The sequence below is a fragment of the Lucilia sericata genome, unplaced genomic scaffold, assembly GCF_015586225.1.
Source record: "Lucilia sericata isolate MDLA Ls3-8-SP2 unplaced genomic scaffold, ASM1558622v1 Contig000856F_arrow, whole genome shotgun sequence".
Lineage (NCBI taxonomy): Eukaryota > Metazoa > Arthropoda > Insecta > Diptera > Calliphoridae > Lucilia > Lucilia sericata.
Window position 1 is genome coordinate 106768 of NW_023994847.1, and position 22002 is coordinate 128769.

The 22002-nt window shown below is 28.2% G+C and overlaps 1 protein-coding gene across 9 annotated transcripts in view; it reads left to right on the forward strand.

The window, feature by feature from the left end:
- Window positions 1-212: 212 nt before the first annotated feature.
- LOC119608607 (oxysterol-binding protein-related protein 8) overlaps window positions 213-22002 on the forward strand; it is a 48773-nt gene continuing 26983 nt past the window's right edge. Inside the window, exons 1-2 of one of the 9 annotated variants that reach the window (XM_037963075.1) lie at window positions 213-320; window positions 2876-3495. In XM_037963075.1, the coding sequence (XP_037819003.1) occupies window positions 3066-3495 (430 nt within the window). In that variant the 5' untranslated portion in view covers window positions 213-320; window positions 2876-3065. The other 8 variants (XM_037963077.1, XM_037963073.1, XM_037963079.1 and 5 more) reach the window with 8 other exon arrangements.

The window sequence follows — 22002 nt, forward strand, 5'->3', positions numbered from 1 at the left end:
CTAATTTCTTTCTTCCATCCCTAATTTTTTATTTTGTGAAAATTTAAATTCATTTTCTTTTCGTGACGACAATCCATCTCTGTTGTAAGTGAAGAAAAATAATATGGTAACACACTTAAACGGCAGATAACAGAAATCAAAAACAGCTGTGACATACACAAAACAAACGAAGATAAAAAACAACAATAAATACATTTTATCCCTCCAAAAGAAACCATAAGAAAAACAAAATAATAAAAACTTTGGACCCCAATTTAAAGACCCCTCCCTCCCACATTTCAGTTAAAAAATCTAAAAAACAAGCAAAACAGCAATAGAATGTAAGTACAGTGAAAGTACATTAGTATGGTTTTGGATTGGAAATGACAGAAAAGCAGTTGGCTAGATACCAGCATAAAAGCCGGTTGCTTGGTTGGTTCATTGAGTTTTTAATTAATTCCTTCGTTTAGTCGTCCAAGAGTTGCTATTGTACATTTTGTGGATAAGAAATATAAAACAGTAAACCCTACAAGAAAAGCTTAAGTTTGATGACAAACACTATTTGCTTGTTGACTAGCTGGTTTTGTGGGCTTGCTTATGCTATGATGATGTGGATGATGAGCTCATAGCATCATAATTCCTTCTTACTTAAAAAAAAAAACAAAACAACTGTTTAGTTGTACTCATCTGTGGTAAATAAAACATGCGCACGCACGACTACAGAAAATATATAGAAAAACATCTAAAAATCTCAACGAAACAGACACAGAAACACAGTAGAAATGAAAAACTAGTTTGGAGCAAATAAACATTCAGTTTTCATGGGGAGAAAATACATTTTACGGAATTACTTGAGTTAGTTGTTCGTGGTTACGTGTTACGTTTGCATTAAACTCAATGAAAAAACGCTGGAATTGAAATTAAGCAAAGAAAATAAAAATTGTCAAGTGGTGGTGGTTTGTTAAATAAAAAGTTTTTTGCTTAATATTTTATTTTGATGACGAAGTAGTATATAAAATAAAAACCAAAAAAAAAAAAAAAAAAAAACACTGCAAATTTATGGAATAAAATTTGAAAGCTGTGATTCAATACTTTGAAACTCATAAATTATTAGAAAAAGAGATAACGAATTATTAACAAAATAAATTAAATTAAAACAAATAAGCTGGTTCTTAAAAAAATAACAAAAAAAAAGTGAAAATATAAATAATATTACAAAAAAAATCAATATTTTAGCAAAAAACTAAAAAAACAAAGTCATACATAACTAACTACAATACATACATACATACGGGGTAACAAAACACATCATATGTATATATGGATATACATACATATGTACTATACTTTAATAAATAATACTTGTGAATCAGTCAGTACATATTTTTGGGAGAATCCAACATTTTAAAGTTATTGATTTTCTCAACAAGACGACTACATATTGATGAACTATGTTTCTTTTTTTGTTAGAAATATTATCAAAATAATAAGAAAATAAGGCTTCCTCTCTTAATCTTAAGCCATTGATGACCTCTAACCCATTTTTGTAATGTACACGAGTTTACGCACACAATTAATTCACATTTAATGCTCCGTTATCTCATAAAATTCAACCAACAGCAACAACATACCCTTTGAAACCATATAGTAAACATTGCGGGTAATAAAGAAATTATAATTTGTTCTTAAATACATATAGTACTTGTACATTAGGGCCATAACTTTTTGAATATGTTTGCAAACATTAAATTGGCTCTGCTATAATATCCTAATTAGCGACTAAAAATAAAGGAAGATTATTTCTTTTTTCGCGTTGAAGTTTAAAATCTAGATTTTTAATAGAATTTTCTCAAACTTCGTTAACACAAACATAGCTATGGAAAATGTTCGCTATTTCAATAGAAAAATAAAATAAACATTTATGAGGAAGATTTTTGTTCATAAACGGCTGGAAAAAGTATTTTAGTAAATACATACAATGTGGTTTAATAGCATCAAAATTTGGTTATTACCCTATTGTACATAGTACACTGAAAGGAAAAGTAATAAAGTATGTTGATAACAAGTAGTATGAATTAAAACAAATTATAAAGTCTATCCCGACAATACATCTACAAAAAGATTGTGTTGAATTTATTCTCGATATTGATAACATGGTGTGAGCAATGTCGAGTATTTAAAAATTTTTAATATAATTCAAATAACGGGACTTTAATTGTTGTCGGTTTTAAAAATTTGTATCTGAAATTTCTTTAATCCGATTTTATTTTTTAGAAAATTGTTCAAAGTCTCTTTTACTTTCTAAAAAGTATACATACATATGTACCTATCCCTAGTGTGCATAATTTTTAAGAAGTGTAAAAAATCGGATTAAAGAAATTTGGGATAAACATTTTTATATCCGGTAAAAATTAACAATCCACATTTAAAATTCTAAATAGTGATTTAATCTTGGTCATGGTGTTGAGTCATTTTTTGCTGTCATACAATGTAACCGATTATGGGTCGATAAGAAATTGCTTTAAATTAAATCGATTATATATGTAACCGATTAAGGACCGATCAGTTTTATTATGTGTTTGTCCTTAAACTTTACATCCTCCACAAATTTTATTATCTAAAAGTTTTCTATACATTTTGGTAAAATAAGTTAAGATAGTTTTCAAGAAATATGTATAAGTTTTGACAAAACAGTTCCAAAGTTAATTTAGAATATAATATGAAGTTTCATCAGTTTATATTATTATTTTATTATAAATAAATATTGAAATCTTCTGCAACATTTTTAAAAATCATCTGAAACAATACAATTATATAATATATTTAATATACCACTCACCCCTAATTTGAAGTTAGTTAGTATGATTTTGAATAAATATTGTTTCTTCTTGTTCAGTTAAATTAAATAAAACATTATAAAAATCATATAGAAAAGGACAAATGATATATATTTCCAAATAAGTGCATACTAAATTGAAATATATAACGTACAATCAATTCTTCGGTAAATAAATTTCAAATATTTACAAAGTCAATCTTAACGACAACACAAAAGTAGAAAAAAACTCCTCCTCATCAATTTTTCAATGGCTCAGAGTTCTGTAAACAGCAGCAGTGGAACAACAGCAGGTGGTGGTGCTGGTGGCAGCTCAATTTCAATGAAATCTGGTTCGCATAGTAATCTAACTGTGACTGGCAGTAGTACAAGTACACCTGTACGTATTGCTAGTTATCATGGTCATGTTTCGTCGTCAACGGGTAACGACTCACCGACACCATCATCGACGGCTAGTTTAATGCAACAACAAAGTCCACAGTATCAACAATCAAGTAGTGTGCCATCGTCAGCTGGTGGCGTTGGTGGTGGTGGTGGTAGTGTCGTTGGTCAATTGGGTCAAAGTTCAGCTTCATTAAATATGGGCATTTCGACACAGCAGCAACAACAATCAGCATCAACAAATGCCATGAGTACAAGTATAACACCACCAAATAGCGCTGGTTTACGTCAATCGGGTGGTAAGTTACAACAAAATCATGCAATTTTTTTTTACTTCCTATTATTTTTGTTTTATTTCTTATATTTTTTGTTATTTTCTTGCTCTCAAAAATTTACATGTTTTTCCAATTTGTTGAAATTTTATTTTATTTTCTTAACACTTAAGTTTGCGGTTTGTGTGTGTGTGTGTTTGTATTGCGAGGATTTTATTTAAAAGTTTACTCTTATGTATTTTAAGCAATACTCTACACCAAACTTATGTAGATTTTTTAGTTTCTAAAACATATCCTACGGGCACTAAAATTTAATTGAAATATTTAAAGAAACCCAATTCTGATACATTTTTTATTGTTTTATTGGTTCATTTAAAAAATCTTCAAACGAGCCGTTTTAAGGTTTCCAAATTAGATCGATATAAATCCGGTGTAGAGTATTTTTAAGACGATGTTTTACCTCTTTATAGTGGTTTTTATTTTTTTATTATTATTTTTAGTTTTGTGTTTTTCTTTTATACTACTACACACTTTTCCATCAATATAATAAACAAACATACCTCTTTTTACGAACCAACTATATATAATTTAAACCACAGATTGTGGTTTTATTACCTTTATCGATAACATCCGTTTCCTTTTGCTATATTTAATAAACAAAAATATTTGCTTTTCATAAAATTTTGAATTTCCGTTTACCATTATCCTTTAATATACATTATTGTAATCAATAGCTGATGAATTGCTATTCAATGGTTTAGATTACTAAACATTTTTTCCAATTCAAATGTATTATGCAAATTGTGCAGGTTTTTTTTCTTTAATTTTTTGTATTTAAAGCTTTGGATTCATGAACAAGTAGGGTTTTTGTTAATGGAAAACCGTCAATCAAGTTTACATATTACAGAATTTAATATTTAGGACACAAGTATACAGTTACGAGACCTAAAATATCAAAATGTGGAAAATTGGTGCGTGATACAAATATAATTTTCGGAATCACCACACCAAATAATACTGGGATTAGTGAAAACTATTACAAAAGCTTTTTCATCTATGGTTATTATTATTATTGAGTAACAAATTTCATGATTGATACGGAAAATCTTAATCATTATTAAGTAACATTACGGTGGCTTAAATTCAACCCGATCTAATTTCATTAGAAGTTCACTTATTATATTTACCAATAAATCAGAATATATGATGCAGAAATGTTCGTGAGGTCGAATAAAATAACCTTGTGAAAGTGAAATTTTGTGCACAAATTCAACGACAACTGTTATTCCCTGCAGAAAATGAAGCGATAATTGTCTTAATGCCACTAGTACTAATACTAGAACAACAGACACTAGTACAAATTGGGTTAGAGTTTATATGGAAAAATACTAGTACTAGAAGTAGTTGAATGGCGCCACTTGTAGACTGATTTTTGTTTGACATGTGTTGGTAAAAATAAATTTTTTAAATTATTAAAATATAATTTTGAAACATTTTGCATAAAAAACGATATTTTCATACATATCCCTTCAAATGAGAGGATAAATAGTGCATGCAAATTTAGGTCCAGTTGCAGCAAATCCCTATGTAAGTACGTCTATTAAATTTAAAAACTTCAATAAGTTTAATATTTATTTTATCGTACGGCAAATGTTTTTATAACCAATTGGAAATATATACCTGAAAGGAATTTTTGGACATAATGAAATCAATGATGGTGATACAGATAGAACCAGAATTTCTTCAAACTTTCATATTGAATTGTTAGGCAAATGTATTTACAACATTTTTTATTGTAATTTTTTTGTATCTTTTTAGAAATAAAACCTTATAAAAAACTAGTTGTGTAGTAATTTTCACTTGGAATTGTGCAGGAGGATTTCAAAAGAGCAAAACCACCAATTATGGCGAATTTTTATGAATATTAGAACTGGTTCTTAATAACCCAATTGGGTCCAAGTGTACTAGTATAAGTCTAGAACTAATGGTACTAGTAATTTTTCAAACACACTCAATGTTAATTTGAGCATTATGATGGTATAGGAAAGTTTACTGTTGAGAAATAGTACTGGTGATTTTGGTACTAGTAAAATACTAGTTTGGTACTAGTTCCATTTCCTGCAGGGTTGTGATTACGCCATAGTTCAAACTTATGATTTAAATAAGTCGGTGTGGGCTATTTCTGATATTTCACTTTAATTGGAACGATTTTTATCTTGAAATAAGGTATTTTAAGGGACATTTCTGTCAAATGATGTTAATTCTAATATTATGTGTGTATGAAGAATTCCATTTACATTTGTAAGATGATCATTACTTGCTTCATTTGGATAGATAGAGGATATTCTAGCAATTGGAATGTAAAGCGCTATGTGAAAATTTAATATTACATAATTACTTGAGTACATACAATGAATTGACTACATAAACTAATCCCTTTTTGAGTGATTTTATGTTTTTTGTATAAAACTTTTCATAGCATATACAAATTATACTATGCGTGTATTAATTTATTTATACTTTACAATACTTTTATACATAATATTTCTATATACTACATATCGTCACCTAAAACGCAAACGGCCCTATCTAACATTTTTAAAATTTTACAGGAGAAGCAAAAAACTATTCAAATTGAACAGTTTGTTTCTATCAGCGCGATTTATTTGTAGTAAATAAACAAATTGTTTAATAGTGAAACCTATCATTTGTAATGATAGTTGACAATGGCGTATATAAAAATGTATAAATTGGACTTTTTACCTTTAATATTTAAATGTTTTTGTAGATAGGGCCTTTTGTTTTTGTCATTAAAATCGCTAATTCTTGGTCGGAGGATTACAATTTTTTGTGTGGACATTTGTTTTGATGCAATAGATTAGAATCAACTATAAAATCGATTTTGAATTTTTGGTTAGTTAGGGCCGTTTGCGTTTCAGGTAACGATATTGTATGTAGATATATTTTGCGGTTATTACTTTTAATAGCAGTAATTAACCACATTCAACTGTAACTTGCAATAAAAATATAATTTCAAAATAAAAACGCATGCATCAGAACTTTAAATTAATTTTTCTTTGTAATATTTTAACAAATAATTTATACAATTTAAATTTTTATTTACATACATAGTATATTGCGTGCATATTCAATAAATACGAAATGAATGTGGTGGAACAAGAAATGCATTTAAACTTAAATTAAAGTATAACTAATGTCAAACCTTATTTAAAATCAGAGTCTGAACAGTCCAAAGATTCGTATATGAAAGGGAAAATATGCATTAATAAAGGTATTTCCTTTTAATTTTATAATATTAAATTAACTTCTGATCCCATTTAGACGTACGTATGTTTTTTTTTTTTGTGATATTTTTTAAGATTTTCTGGTTTGGGTTATTCAAAGTTTAGCTATAAAGCATCAATTACTTAACTTTCTTTCATTTATTTACATTTCTCTTAAAAATACTATTGATAGGAGAATATTAAAAAAATTGTTTGCAATAAATCTCTTTAGGTCACTTGAATGTTAAAAAGAAAAGTTCTTCACATAATATGCAAATATACCACAACTTTGTAATACAATAATTTACTATATTGAATATACATACATAATGGATTCAAAATATTTTCTGATTATAAATACGATTTTGCTTTTCATAAAAAAGTTTTTTTTTACCAGTTACCAAAGATTTGGCATACCGATTTTTGTATAATAAGTTTTATATAGAAAAGTTAATTTTTTAATAAGCTTTCTATAAAAAATAATCGTTCATCAAGTATTGCAGAGAAAACTTATCTTTGATTAAGATTTCAATAGAAGTCTTTGAACATATTACCTATTTAAGATAGAATTTTAAATAAGTTTTCAACAGAAAAGTGATCAAAGAATATTCCAAAAAAAAACTTCCAAAGAAGCTAAAAAGAAGTAGAATTTTCTCTACGAAGGTAATGGAAAATACCTGCAGAAAATATGATTTTACCACAAGCTTTTCTGAAGTCATTCTCAAGAAGTAATTTTTATTTTCGTTTTTGGAAGTTACCTATTTGCAAGTGAAATTTTAGAGCAAAAAAGGCCTATTTTGAAAAAAAATGAAGAAATAGTTATCTGAACCCCTTTGGACAATTTTCGCTAGGACCAATAGGTGAACAGTTACACTCATTTGAATAAAACCCTGTATGACCAAAATGTCCAACTTTGACCCCCTCTAAGTTAGGCAGTTCTTGAGCGATAGAGCTGAAAATTTGTTCCTAGCCTACTATACAATAGTACTAACCTTGATGCAAATTTCATCAAAATCGATTTCACTTGACACGAAATTACCCATATACATACATATCTTCAGCATTAAAAAATATAATTATTTTCGCTTATTCAGAAGTCATTAAACATCACTTCCACAGAATGTAGAAAAAATCACTTTGAACTGCTTTTGAAGTGTTGATAAATGTTATTCTTTTGGACATATTTCGTTTTATTTTTGCTGGGTATGTTTTCTATAGAAAACTGATCGTTAAGTAAGTTTTCTATAAAAAACTGATCGTTGAGTAAGTTTTCTATAGAAATTTGATCGTTGAGTATGTTTTCTATAGAAAACCGATCGTTGAGTAAATGTTCTATTGAAATTTGTTCGTTAAGTAAGTTTTCTATATAGAGTAAGTTTTGTATTGAAAAGTAATCATTGAATAGGATTTTTATAGAAAAGTGTTGGTTAAATAGGTTTTCTTCAACATACGTTAGGTATGTTTTCTATAGCAAACATATCATTAAATAAGTTTTCTATATAAAACTGATCCACAAATTATAGAAAATCAATTATTGAATTAATCTATAAAAAGTATCGCTATCATGAAAAAAGCGATTGTTAAAAATTTATGAATTTATGTGAACTTGAAAATAAAGTCAACCTATCACATTTAGTGTTTATAAACCGGTTAACCGAAAACCCGGTTTTTATTGCATATTTCGGTTTTTCGCAAACCGTTTTTTTTAAACATTGGGTTTTGGTTAACCGGGTTATCCGGTTTTTAAGTCTCGGTTAACCGGTTTCAAAAAAATCTAATTTTTGGTACAAAATTGTATGTTTTCTTTGATTTTTAAAAATTTTGGATAGATAATTCTAAACATTATTTCACGTTTGTGCATATGAAAACAGACCTAAGATTGTTAAACAAATGTTATGTACATATATAAAACGGAGATTTACAATTTCAGACAATCAGGAAATTAGTAAAAAGTTGGCATTTAAACCAATAAAAAATTAACTATTTAAACAAATTTCAACCATTATATGAAGAAGTTTGTTATTTATTAAGACGGATAAATAACATTATGATAAAATTCAGGATGCACTTACTTGTTTACTGCGTGAGTATAATAAAAATCGAGAAGTTTCTCAAACGTTCTCAAAACATAAGGAATGTTGTTGCCGTCCGAGAACTTATGCTGCTGGGGTTTTTCACAAACTTGATTGACAGAAAGTCAGAATGACACCTGTAAATATTCCTAAGCGTCATTCACAGTAATTTGAACAACCACAGGCGTAGCGAGCGGAGTGAGGTCACTGTATATGTCGAGACAGTCGTCGTCTACTTCCGTTCCCGATGAATCGTCACGAGCCTGAACACTCTTTATACTTGATAGTTCTGGACACAATTTTTGCTATTGATATTCAAAGGTCAATTTATCCCTCTTATGGCAACATCCATATACCTAACGAATCAATCAAATATCTTATTAAGTAATTCATAATATTTCGCAAAATGACATTTTTCAACTAAATCCGAAAAAAACACTAATCACATTACGGACATCTTACGATTTAGAATATTTCCAGTTGGGTTTCTAATTAGAAATTAATGTATTATTCTTGTATGTGATAAAAGGTCCTTAAAATTCACTTATTAAGTGTTTGTAGATATTTCGATAAAATATTTTATTCTTTAAAGATAACATCTTACATTTTGGCCTATACACATATTTTATTCTTTCTGTCATATTAATTAATTACTATCATAATTACTTAAAGTAATGGTTATTAAATATATTGTTTTTTTTTCTTTGTTCGTTCCTGTCAAGTACATGCATGAGTAGAATAACATGTCACATTCATCATTAGTGGATATATTCACTAAACCCAGCAGTTTTCCAAGTAGTCTGTGTTATATTTAAGTACTTTTCATATTGAATTTGACTCGTATTTCATGGGTAATTTAAAATTTTAATTTTTTTATTGCTTGGGACAGTCATTCAAGACTGTTGGGTAAAATATATGTGCGATATTTGAAAACAAGTAAAATATTTATTTAAGATTTTATGTCCAAGGCTGTAGGAAGAGTTTGGTGGGCGTGTGTTAGGATAGGCCAGGAGTTGAAAAAGTAATATTTTATATTTGGATGGCATTTTCATTTATTTGAATAGTTATTCTACTGCCTTATGTAGTCGCATGTTAAAGTATTTGTGGACATAAATATGTGTGTGAGTATGCTCTAAGAAATAGAGACTGTTTATGGATATGTACAAATATTTACAATATAAAAATATGTAAAACAAAAGGGATATTCACAATATAATATTTTTACAATATAGTTTAGAGTATTTTTTTTTAATTTAAAATTAAAATCTATTACAAATTAAATAAAAATTTCGCAATTGTTCTATCTGATCTTAAATAAGTTTTAAGCTTTGCCGAATCTGTTTTTACAGGAAATATACTAACATTTTGTATTTCCCCTTATCAAAAATTGCCACATATTTCAAACACATATTAAAAATCCCCTACTGTTTTGTTTTATCAGTGTTTAAGAAAAAGTAATTCACATTTCAGAATACAAAGAAATCTTTGTATAAATACCTCTACAGAGACTTTATGCAAATCAGTATAATTTCAAACTACTAATCAAGCTCTTTAAGTATGGATTTTAAATTTGGATCTCTATTATTGTTGCTGGTGATCCTTATCGTGGGGGATCGTCAAGTAATGGCGAGTTGGATTAAAAAGGATAAATTTCCTAGCAGTACTGGACCATATAATCCAAATCCTCCACCACCCAGATTTTAGACGAATTAAAAAATCACACAGTGGCCAAAGTTTTTAATTAAAAGTTTTTGTTAAAACTAAATTTGAAATAAAAATATTTTACTTGAAAATAAATGTGTTTTAATTCATTCTAATGAACATCCTTAATATAGTATTTTGTTTTATTTGTTTCCTTTTATAATGGTTTTGTCTATATAACGTTTCAGCATTTAGTTTTTTCTCATTTATCAAGTTCATGTTGGAGGAAATGTCAGAATGTCATCATCTAACATTTCTTTTTTTTTTGCTTTTCTAGCTTATTAAATATTAAACAAAAATTACAACTGAAATAATATGGTGACGCAAAAATAAAAGGAATACAAAAATTAAATAATTATGTCATAATTAAAGTAATTGAATTTAACGGGGTAATTATTGCACTTGATAATTTTTTTGTAAATAATATCACGTTCAGTGTAACAGTCTGGAAAATTAAAAAAATCGTTTAATATTTAATAAAGGTAAACACCATACAACAAAATGGAAATATTTTTGTACATTGTAGCAAGACCATGTACATAGGAAACCGAATACTTGATATACATATCAAGCAAAAAACTAACTTCCAAAGAAGCGAAAAAGAAGTAGAATTTATTTCATGGAAGTACTAAAAGGTACCTGCAGATGCTATAATTTTAACACAGGCTTGTCATTGGATTAATGTCATCTTTATAAAATTTCCTTGGAAGTCATTAAACATAACTTCCACAGAAGCTAAATATGTAAATACTTTTAGTCCTACTTTTGTAGTGATGATAAATGTAATTCTTTTGCAGGGTAGTTATGTATGTTACTTTTTCAGTTTTTTCTGATCGTTTCATCCTTAAAAAGGACTATAAAAGTTTAAAATGAAGAACAAGTTTTCGATTGAAAAATTACCTTTTATGGGGGCTAGGGTCAAATGAGGTCCAATGATTACAAAAATCTGCAGGGCGGTTAATGGTCATAATAATTATAAATGAGCTCTAAAGTGTTATTTAGGGATCCGAACGTATGAGACCAAAGTGAAATAATAGACCGGTTTTAAGTATTTTCAATATAGTGTAACAGAATAATCAAATCAAATTAATGAATCAAATTTCATTAAATTTTCTTCAAAGGTGCATATTGGTTCAGTCTTGGTTGACCTTCTCGTGGAAATATAGTTTGGTTATATATTTCTATATTTTCATATAGTTCATATAGAGTAGATCGGAAAATATATCGAAGGACTATATTCATTATTATGGCAAAATATTTAGCAATATATTCAGAATATAAATAAGTTCTGGCGCTATTAAACGACTCTCTATATTTTCAAATATATCCTTTAAAATTTGATTATATATACTTGATTACACAGGCCGATAAATTTTTAAGCCTTTTCTAATTCAAATCTGAAATCTCAGAATTTATTACATCTGTAATTCGAGATATCCTGACCTGAAGTTCGAACCAAAAAGCTCAATGTTTGTCCCTTTTTGAAACGTTATAGCACCGCCAAGACAAATTTATTTATTAAATGTTGTATGGCATCTGAAAGTCCATTCTGTCAGCTTTAAAGTCTTAACATCTGACATATCTTCTTTAATTTTCGAGATATCTTCCTGTCAGTTTCTAAGAGTTATGCGTGCAGTTTTTTGACGACAAATGGACGGACGTTTTATATTATTGATTTCGTTGATAAATGTGATTCCCATTAAATATAAAGCTATTACATATTTCCATCAAAAGTCAAAATTCAGTAAAAACTCCCCTTTCTAGGTTAATCCCCCTTAACAGATAAGCAAATCATTAAAAAACTAAATTCTACATTTTAGTATTAAACTTTGATTTAAATAACGCTTACATCTTGTTTCTAAATATTAGTATTTCTAAAATCTTTGACATGAATTTAAACATAATTTTGTTTCTACTAATAGTTATTTTTACATTTGGCAATGTTTTGGCAAGATTTCATCATGCCAATAAGGCATCTGGCAGTCGTGGTTCTTATAATCTGCAAACACCCAGGACACCTTATTATACAATTTACAAATGAATATAATAAATACATAATTGATTAAATAGAAAAAATTTTAAATGTGTGGGTTTTTTTTTTAATTTTTAAACTAATTACAAATTAAAAAGTACGTCTGTTATTTGATCAGGATTTAGAGGTTTAACAAGTTTAACCAGAATTTGATGGCCTCAGCCTTATTATCTCAAATCGTTTATCGGAAAAATATTCTGTCTATTAAAATTATTAGAGTCCGATCGAACTCAAAATTTCGTTCGGTACCGAACACCGAACCCGAACGGTAAATTTGAAAGTTCGACCGAACCCGAACTTTGTTCGGTTTTCAAAGTTCAGTGAACACGAACTTTTTTTAAATGAAAAATAATACTTTTTTATTTTTGGTTTTTAAACGATTTATTGACAATGTTATAATTATCTGTAAGAGCACGCAGAGAAAAAACATGGTTGTGGTAACCATGTTTTAAGAGCAACATATTATGATTAAAATTATGATTGTAGGCTAAACATATTATCCTTATTGTAACAATTTTAAAATATCATATGATTAATTACCGTCAAAATATTTCATCATGATATTTTTGTATTTATCATAATATTGTTATACATGATATTATGATCCAATGTGATCAAAATTTCGTTTTAAATATGTATCGAAATCAACATGAATTTAATCGAATCAGTAAAATTAGTTTTTAAAAAAATAAAAAATATATATACAATACTTAACACAATTCCCAAATTTCAATTTGCCGATTTATACGAAATTTTGGTTCATAAAGAAATTTAAGCATAATTTCATAAAAATACTAACTATTATTTTTAAGCCTGTTATGAACGTTAGTAATTTTCTAAAGCGAACATTATATGGAGGCCATGTCCAAATGTAAACCAATTTTGTCCATTTTGAATACCAATCAAACTGCAACAATAGTTTAGGTCCTATTGTTCTTTCAAGAGACTGACAGACTGACTGACTGACTGACAGACATGTCTAGATCGTTTGAGAATAAGGACCTAGAAAATTTCGATGTTACAAATGAAATCAAAGATTTATAATCGAAACTAGATAATTCAAATTAAATGTTTCACTTTTCTTTGCTTAGCTTTTCTTAGCTTAATCACTTTCTGGTTAACAGTTTTTCAAATCAGCCGAAAAAACGAACGGTTTAAAAGGCCTTTTTAAAACTTTTTGATGATATAAAAATATGATAAAAAAAAACATTTTATAAAAAGGTCAAAATTTCGCCGAACACCCAACATTGACCGAACCTCACTTTTTACCGAAATCCGAACCCGTACCCGAACGTTCGGTCGGACACTAAAAATTATTATTACGATCACTAGATATTGAGTTATTCGAAAAAGGCAGCAAACTATCAAACCAAATTGATGTGAACGCAGTAATTCATGTGAACGCAGTAATTCTCTCTAGTAATTCACAAAAAATGCGTAAACATGGTATAAAATTTAGCGTTACCAAAACTATTGTAAATTTTCGAAATAATATCCAGTACGAACACAATTTGCTGTAAAATTTACGAATCTAGAACAAAGCCATAATATCATGGAACAAAGCTATTATTGATTTCAAATTTATTCGGTATATTTCAATTTGAATTTTCAACTTTTGTCAGTTTTAATTAAAAATTTGTTTAATATTTTCGATATTTAATTTTTTAAATTTTTTTTTTTTTCAATTATTGATTTTTAAATTAATCTGCATAGTTTGCATATAAAAGTAATCACTTTTCTATGTGTGCAATAAAATAACAATGTTTGCAAAATTATTTTTCATTAAATGTCATTAAATATTTACGGGCACAAGTTACAAAGAAAATATGAAAAATATCAATTATAAACAATCAATAGAATATTTAAATAATTCACATTTGCTTAATAAAATCAAATGTTTAAAATTGCAACAATTTAAAAATTTACTATTCATGCAAGTACTTTTAATGAAATATTGTGTTAAACGACAAAATTACATTATAACTAAATATAATAAAATTCAAAAACTTTTACAATTATTGCAGAATTTTAAGTTAAAAATGGTTGAAGAACAGAAATGGCAAAATACAACAAATGGTAGGTGTTTTAAATGTACTGCGAATTATTTTGTGAGTTTTAGAATTAAGTATTGAGTGGATTGTATGTATTAATTCATACTTTCTCGTTCGTACTGATAAGAAAAAGATTTGAAAATATTCTCTAAATTCTTATCATTTACTTTTTTCGTGAAATCATCAATTAAGATTTTACTTTTACTAGTATTGTTACTAGTTTATATTAAAGACCTTGACAATTAATTTATTCAAAAATCACTTGAATTTATTTACAAATTCTTAATTGACGCAAATAGGGACAAATCGTTGAACTACGTTTTGTAACTCTTGACAGTCTGTTAAAGTATTAACTCTTTTTTCCAAAGCATTTTATATACATATTTTTATGAATATATACTTTGCTTTATAATTACATCCTGTATATTTATTTTTTATTTTTTGCAGAGATTTGTAATATTTTCGTGATTATTAGATAATTATGGACCGTCAAGTCGTTATCTGAAGGGGAGTTTGTATGGGAATTAGGGTCAAATTAAACTGGATATTTTGAAGAGTCGGAGTCATTTATGCTTATAAAACTTAGTTGTGTCGGTTTTTGTGGATATACTTTTATATTTAAGATAATTATGACCTTCAAGGCCCTCAATTTTTTGGGTTCTAGTATCGGGCTAGTTAAAGAAAAATTAACTGAGCTCGTCCATTTTCAATCGTAGCGAAAGTGAGAGAGTATAAAATAATATCTTGGATCAGGGATGGCAAATGGAATTTTCAAATTGTACAAAACAGCATTTAAAATTTTACTTTTTTGAATCCGATTGTACCAAATCCATATTTTTGCAAATTTATATGAAGCATTTCAAGCCGACTTTATAAGTCAGTAAACTAATTATATATATCAATAAGGAAGTCCATTAGTCAGTGTACTAGTCCATTGATTAGGTAATAAGCTATTCCATAGACGACAGTGCCTATAAACCAGACAATAAACTAGTTCACAGCGTAGTCTTTAGATTAGACAGTCTATTTTCTCTCTATGGACTAGAGAATAGAGTCTATAAACTAGACAATAGACTATTCTATAGATTATATATTCGGTTAGTGTATTGCCTAGTCTATAAAATAGACCACATACTAGTACAAAGACTAATGCATAGAGTAGTCCCTAGTCTAGTTAATAGACAATACAAAAAAACGATCAGATAATCCTAAAATGTACTCTCTTTGGTATATGTTATTACTACTTGTCTGGTTGTAATCTCTTCCAGGATTCTTTACAGTATGAGAGAATATAAACAAGAATTGTATATGTTCTCTTCTGAAGTTTCGTAAAAATTTGACCGAAGTCGGTAGTTCTTTCATTGGTGTACCATTGTACTTTTGAAGATCGAATTGTACTAAAAAAGTACAATTCTGCCAATTTTGCTAATCCTGTATCGACTAGTTTTCTTAGTTTTTAAATACGCGTGATGGAAATTCTACAAGAGAGCACATTGCATTTCGCTGCTTTAGATTATCGCATTCGTACTCCACTTCACAAAATTTTGACGCATGTGCTTTCTGCATTTTGCTAATTTACAGTTTTAGGTAGATTTCGTAATCGGGGGTTTGAAGTCGCAGAGTCTTGATGCTCCCCAAGAGAATAAGATTGCAAGACTTTTTATCCGAAATTTCTTGTAAGAATTTTTTAAAAATTTTACGAAAAGAGCTTTTGCTATTGACAATTTTTGGTATTAACCGATATCAAAACATCGTGAACTCTAGCCCACATTTCTGATATTAATATATACTAAACAATACTTAAATCATTCACTAATAAAATACTTCAATCAACCAAAAAACTATGAACATAATGAAAGGAAATATATTTTATTTTCAACCACTTCAGGATTTTAAAAATATCATCTATTTCAAAAATAGTCCTCTCATACTCTCTCATAATTCTTATAAGAATTGTCTTTGATATTTACTCTTAACCTTTTAAGTACTTTTCTTAACAGACGATTGCTTTAAATTGAATTTCATTTGGTCAATTACTTTTGTTTAAACATTCACTTTGTATGTATACGAGTTTGAATACCAAATCTAAGCATTGAAATACATTTTCAATAAGTTTTTCGAAAACAATGGTAATTGTTCTTGCATTTCATCACTTTGAAAATGATTTTCATTTAAAATTACATATTTACTTAAACGAGGTTGAATAAATTTGTTGTATGGAAAATTGCCCACATAGAAAATTTTAAAGAAAAAGTTTTTCATTTACAATTATTATTATTATTACTCATTTACATTTGTATTTACGTTTACATACATACATAAGTACGAATGTATGTATGTATGTAACTTACAGTACAATATTATTTAACGCTCCATTTGAATGGCATAAATAAAATAAAAGAAGAAAAAAATTGCACATTTTAAAGACTACACACAGTGGTATAGGAAAAAAAAAGAGGGAAATAATTCGGTAACTTCTAAACGGTTAATCCGATTTTAATGAAATTTGGTATGCACAAAGAGGAGGTGTTGCCGAGTTTAGGTTTTGAATTTGGACCTTATAGGCCAACCAGGGGCCCGGCGGGGGGTCCTCAAATTAGGACACCTCGGCTATGTTAAATTTTTAAAACGATCCTATTTCTTCATTTGAGTTCCGATTTAAAAAAAATTTCGTATATAGAATCTCCTCATCGAGCACTATAAAAAATGTCGTCGTAGCAGTAAATTATCTCTTATAGTTTAGGAGATATTCGCATTTGAATATTAAAATTTTAAAATTTTTACCGTCCTTACTTTAGTTTTTTTGATAATAGCAGGTCCAAATATTTCCGATTTTCGCCATTTTTTTTATTTGCTTAACAACAAGTTTATATACCAAGCAGTGAAAGAATTATGTAAAAATCATGACTGAGTCCAAAGTTATAGGCATTTAAATTTAAAAAATTAAAAAAAGGCGATTTTTTGTCATTTTTTTGAGAAAAAAGTATCTTTTTCTTTTTAAGTTATCTAAAAAGTTTCTAAGAAGATGTATATAGAATTTATACTTTTTGGAAAGCTGACTTTACATAAAATACGATAAATGAAACAAAACCTAAAAATTTTTGATACCGAGGGGACCAGGTCCATCCAAAAAACCCTATTTTTTATGGAAAATTAAATTTTGAGCAAAAATTCTCAAATCGCATAGTCGATATCAAATTATAGTGACCTGTTTTATATGACCCAATAAGTTCTTAATCATTTTGTAACGGGTTTCGATAACCCCGCCCCTGGTATGGATATAATAGGCAAAAAACCAAAAAATCCCATTTTTGGGATTTTTTAAAACTTTTTTGGAAATTCCGGGATTTCTAATAAGAAAATTCGAAATTTTTATTTAATTTTGGATTTTGAGTAAAAAAATCTACCTAACTGTAAAATTTCATCAAAAAATATTCATAAATAAAATTTTTATTGCAATTTGAAAAATTTGTATCTTCGCAAAAACTGAATAAAAAACATTTTTTAATTTTTTTTAAAAAAAGTATTCCGCGAATTTTTTAATTTTCAAAAATTATATACAGTTTTGAAAAATAGACAAAATTACCTTTCCATTGATATATAACATGCCTACCTAATGTTTTTTAAGTGACAAATTAATTAGGGAAAACTCAACATCTTTTAGAAAATTTACCTAGCACTATTATTTTCATCCATATATGTAACAAATTTAAGAGTTAACCTTATGGATGAAAATAATAGTGCTAGGCAAATTTTCTAAAAGATGTTGAGTTTTCCCTAATTAATTTGTCACTTAAAAAACATTAGGTAGGCATGTTATATATCATATACGAAATTTTTTTTAAATCGGAACTCAAATGAAGAAATAGGATCGTTTTAAAAATTTAACATAGCCGAGGTGTCCTAATTTGATGACCCCCCGCCGGGCCCCTGGTTGGCCTATAAGGTCCAAATTCAAAACCTAAACTCGGCAACACCTCCTCTTTGTGCACACCAAATTTCATTAAAATCGGATTAACCGTTTAGAAGTTACCGAATTATTTCCCTCTTTTTTTTTCCTATACCACTGTGCTACATGAATATGCAGAAAATATACAATATACAATATACATATGTATGTATGTACGTATGTATATATTTATTTTCTATTTTCCTTTTCAATAACAACATTGGCATTGAAATTTAAAATTTCATATTATCGTCGTAAGCGATACTTAAGTAAAGGTATACACAGTGTTAACAATTTATACACGTGTAGATGAAAGGTTTCTTCATTTGTATACCTTCGTACGAAAATTGAAATTTCCGTATTAACTTTTCAACACTGAAAACGTTTTCCGTTCTATTTTATATTTTTATTTATACATCTACTAGTATCATGTACCCGGCGTTGTTTGCTGTTGTTAAATGATTTTATTAAGTTACGGTACAAACAGATACAAGCAAAAATAAATTTCAAGCTTAACTTTCTAATTATACCCTACACAATTATAGTGGGGAGTGTATTATGCGTTTGTGCTGATGTTTGTTACAGTCATATACCAATAGACTTAGGATCGATTTCTTGCTTGTTCGCATGTTACATGTCGCAATTTTCGGTTCACAATCACTTTTTGTGTCGATTTAGTTATGTTCGTCCGTCAGTCCTTCTGTGTGTCGATGTAAAGCTTGGGCGCACGCTACAGGTCGCAATTTTCAAGATAAGTTAATAGAAATTGGCACATACTATTACTTTGGCTCAAGCCTATTGAAAATTTTCAAAATCGGTCCATTATTTTGCCTAGTCCCCATACAACCGTACCCCCGAGTAGAGTTTTTGATCGGCAAAACTTAGTTTTGTAAAAGTCTAAGTTGGTGTGTTGTTCTTCGCATAACATCAAAACGCGTTTTTCATGGATATGCCTTATTTTGAAATAAAAACTTTTTATTTTATCCTTGAAAAAAGTTTTTGACTATAAATTTAATATTCATCGATGAAAATTGCGCATATTTAATTTTCTTATTTTTAACTTTTTCTTAAATAAATAAACCTCCCTCCCACTTATTACTAACATTATGGAAAAGGCGTTTTATAAAGGTTTTATCGATATAACTTCATCATATTCAATTTCAATAAAATGTGTTCTTAGTTACATTTAAGAACAGTTTTGTGTTTTTCTTGTAAATGCGTATAAAATAGTTTGAATTTAAGTTAAAACAACACGAACAGCAGCTGCAGATTTACTTAAATTTAGCTATAATTCGTTTAATGAATGATTGACATTGCTGTTTGACAGTAGACTATGTCAATCATACTGTAACAGTAAAGCTTTTATATCGAGTTGTTAGTTTGCTAACATTCTCAATGCAATATCAAACTTAAACGGAGAATATTTGTTGATCTGATCTGACTTAATGATAGCGTTATCTCCTGAAATTCATACACCCTAACTCGAACATTTCTTTACATTTTTGACAACGTACATACATACATACCTATGTATACAAAAATAATAAGGTTTTAACAGCCATATACATATAACGATGCCATCCATTTTACTTTCAATTAATATTAGCTAAAATTGTTTATATTTACAGTAACATAACTTTTTTTTCATTTTATCTTAAATAAACATTAAAAAAGGTCAAACCAACAACATTATGCAAATTAAGGACATTAAATTAATCCTATTAATTATAAAAATCAATGCGTAAAAACTAAATTCAATTTAGTGAAATAAATTTAAAATGTATTAATTAACTAAATCCCTTAAACATTTACAAAAAGATAAAGAAAGTCAGTATTAGGAATGTAAGGCTATTTGTAAACAAGTAAGGGAGTATAGTCGGTCGTGATCGACTATATGATACCCTACATCAGTTATGAGTATAAGTAATGGTATACGCACAATTGGGACAAACGACGAATTTCGTATAGCACGACGAACTAATCGACAAAAATTCGTTGCGTAAATTCGTCGAATGGAACACAATCAAATTATTCGTACTGTGAATTCGTTTCAAAATTTGTTTGTTCGAAATTGGAAAAAGTAAGAAAAAGGAACAAAAATTATATTTTTGTGAATTTCCACGATTTTGAGATAATTTTAACAGCTTTAAAATTTATTCGAACATTATTTCGAAATTAGAAAATGTAAGAAATTGGCCTCGAAAAGAACTAAAATTATATTTTTGTGAATATCTCCAATTTTGAGATTATTTTAACAACTTCGAAAATTTTATTTTTAGTTTTTATGACCCAGAGATTATTTTAAGAGCATAAAAAATTTTTCGAACATAACTTCGAATTTTCGAATATAATTTCGAATATTCGAACATAATATTTTATTGTCATTAGCTGTACCCACAACCGCAAAATTTCAGCAAATTCGGGCTACCGGAATTGGTCTTAAAACAATTTTCGTCGATCGTCTGCGTAAGAAATAGAAATAAACCTATCGCATAGTTCGTTACGTACGACGAATTTCGTCATACGCAATGATTGTGTACATTTTCATATACCCAAGTGTGTTCTATTTCTGACGACGAATATTCATTCCGAAAAATTCGTCGTTCGTCCCAATTGTACGTATAGCATAAAGTGTATTTTTTTCAAGAATTAATTTCGATATATTGGTGCTGGGTCCCTTATAAAATCTGGAGGGGTGATATAAAAGTTATTTTTTTCTGAATATCATCTTGATACTGGTGTTTATTAGTGTATTGTGGTCCTTCAAGTCATTTTCTAAAGAGAACTTTGTATGGGGGCTAGGGTCAAATGAGGCCCGATCATTACAAAAATCGGCAGTTTTATTTAGATTTATATAAAACTTTGCAATTTATTGTAGAAATTTTAGAACATTTAACATAATTATGAGGTCAAAAAACCCATTCGGGCGGTTCGAATGTATGGGGGCTAGATGCAATAATTGGCCGATTTCAACCATTTTCAATAGTTGAAATCTTGGTCGATTTTCTGGTTAGAGAAGATATAGATAATCGGTTGAACCAGATAAATATTTTCATATAAAATACAGAAAAAAGGACCCGGTATTTTAACCGGATATTATGCACGTTACACACATCATCACCAACGTACCATTCACCTATAGTTTTGCAGTGTATAAATTCTATTTAGTATAGCTATATAAGCTGGTATTGTATACATTTTTCCTCAGTATTTACTAAATACTGAAATTAAATGGATTTTATTTAGTGCGCCCAGTTTGTTTATTTTTCCAACATTTCTTATTGTGTATGTTTATACACAAAATTAGTCGTTTTCATTAGAGTCAAATAAAAAGAAAATAAATTAAAAGAAAACATAAATAGAATGATGTGTTCGTTAATTAAAAATCAATTTAGTTTTATTTTTTTTAACTGTTGAGTTTTATTTCGTTCAATTAGAATTCATA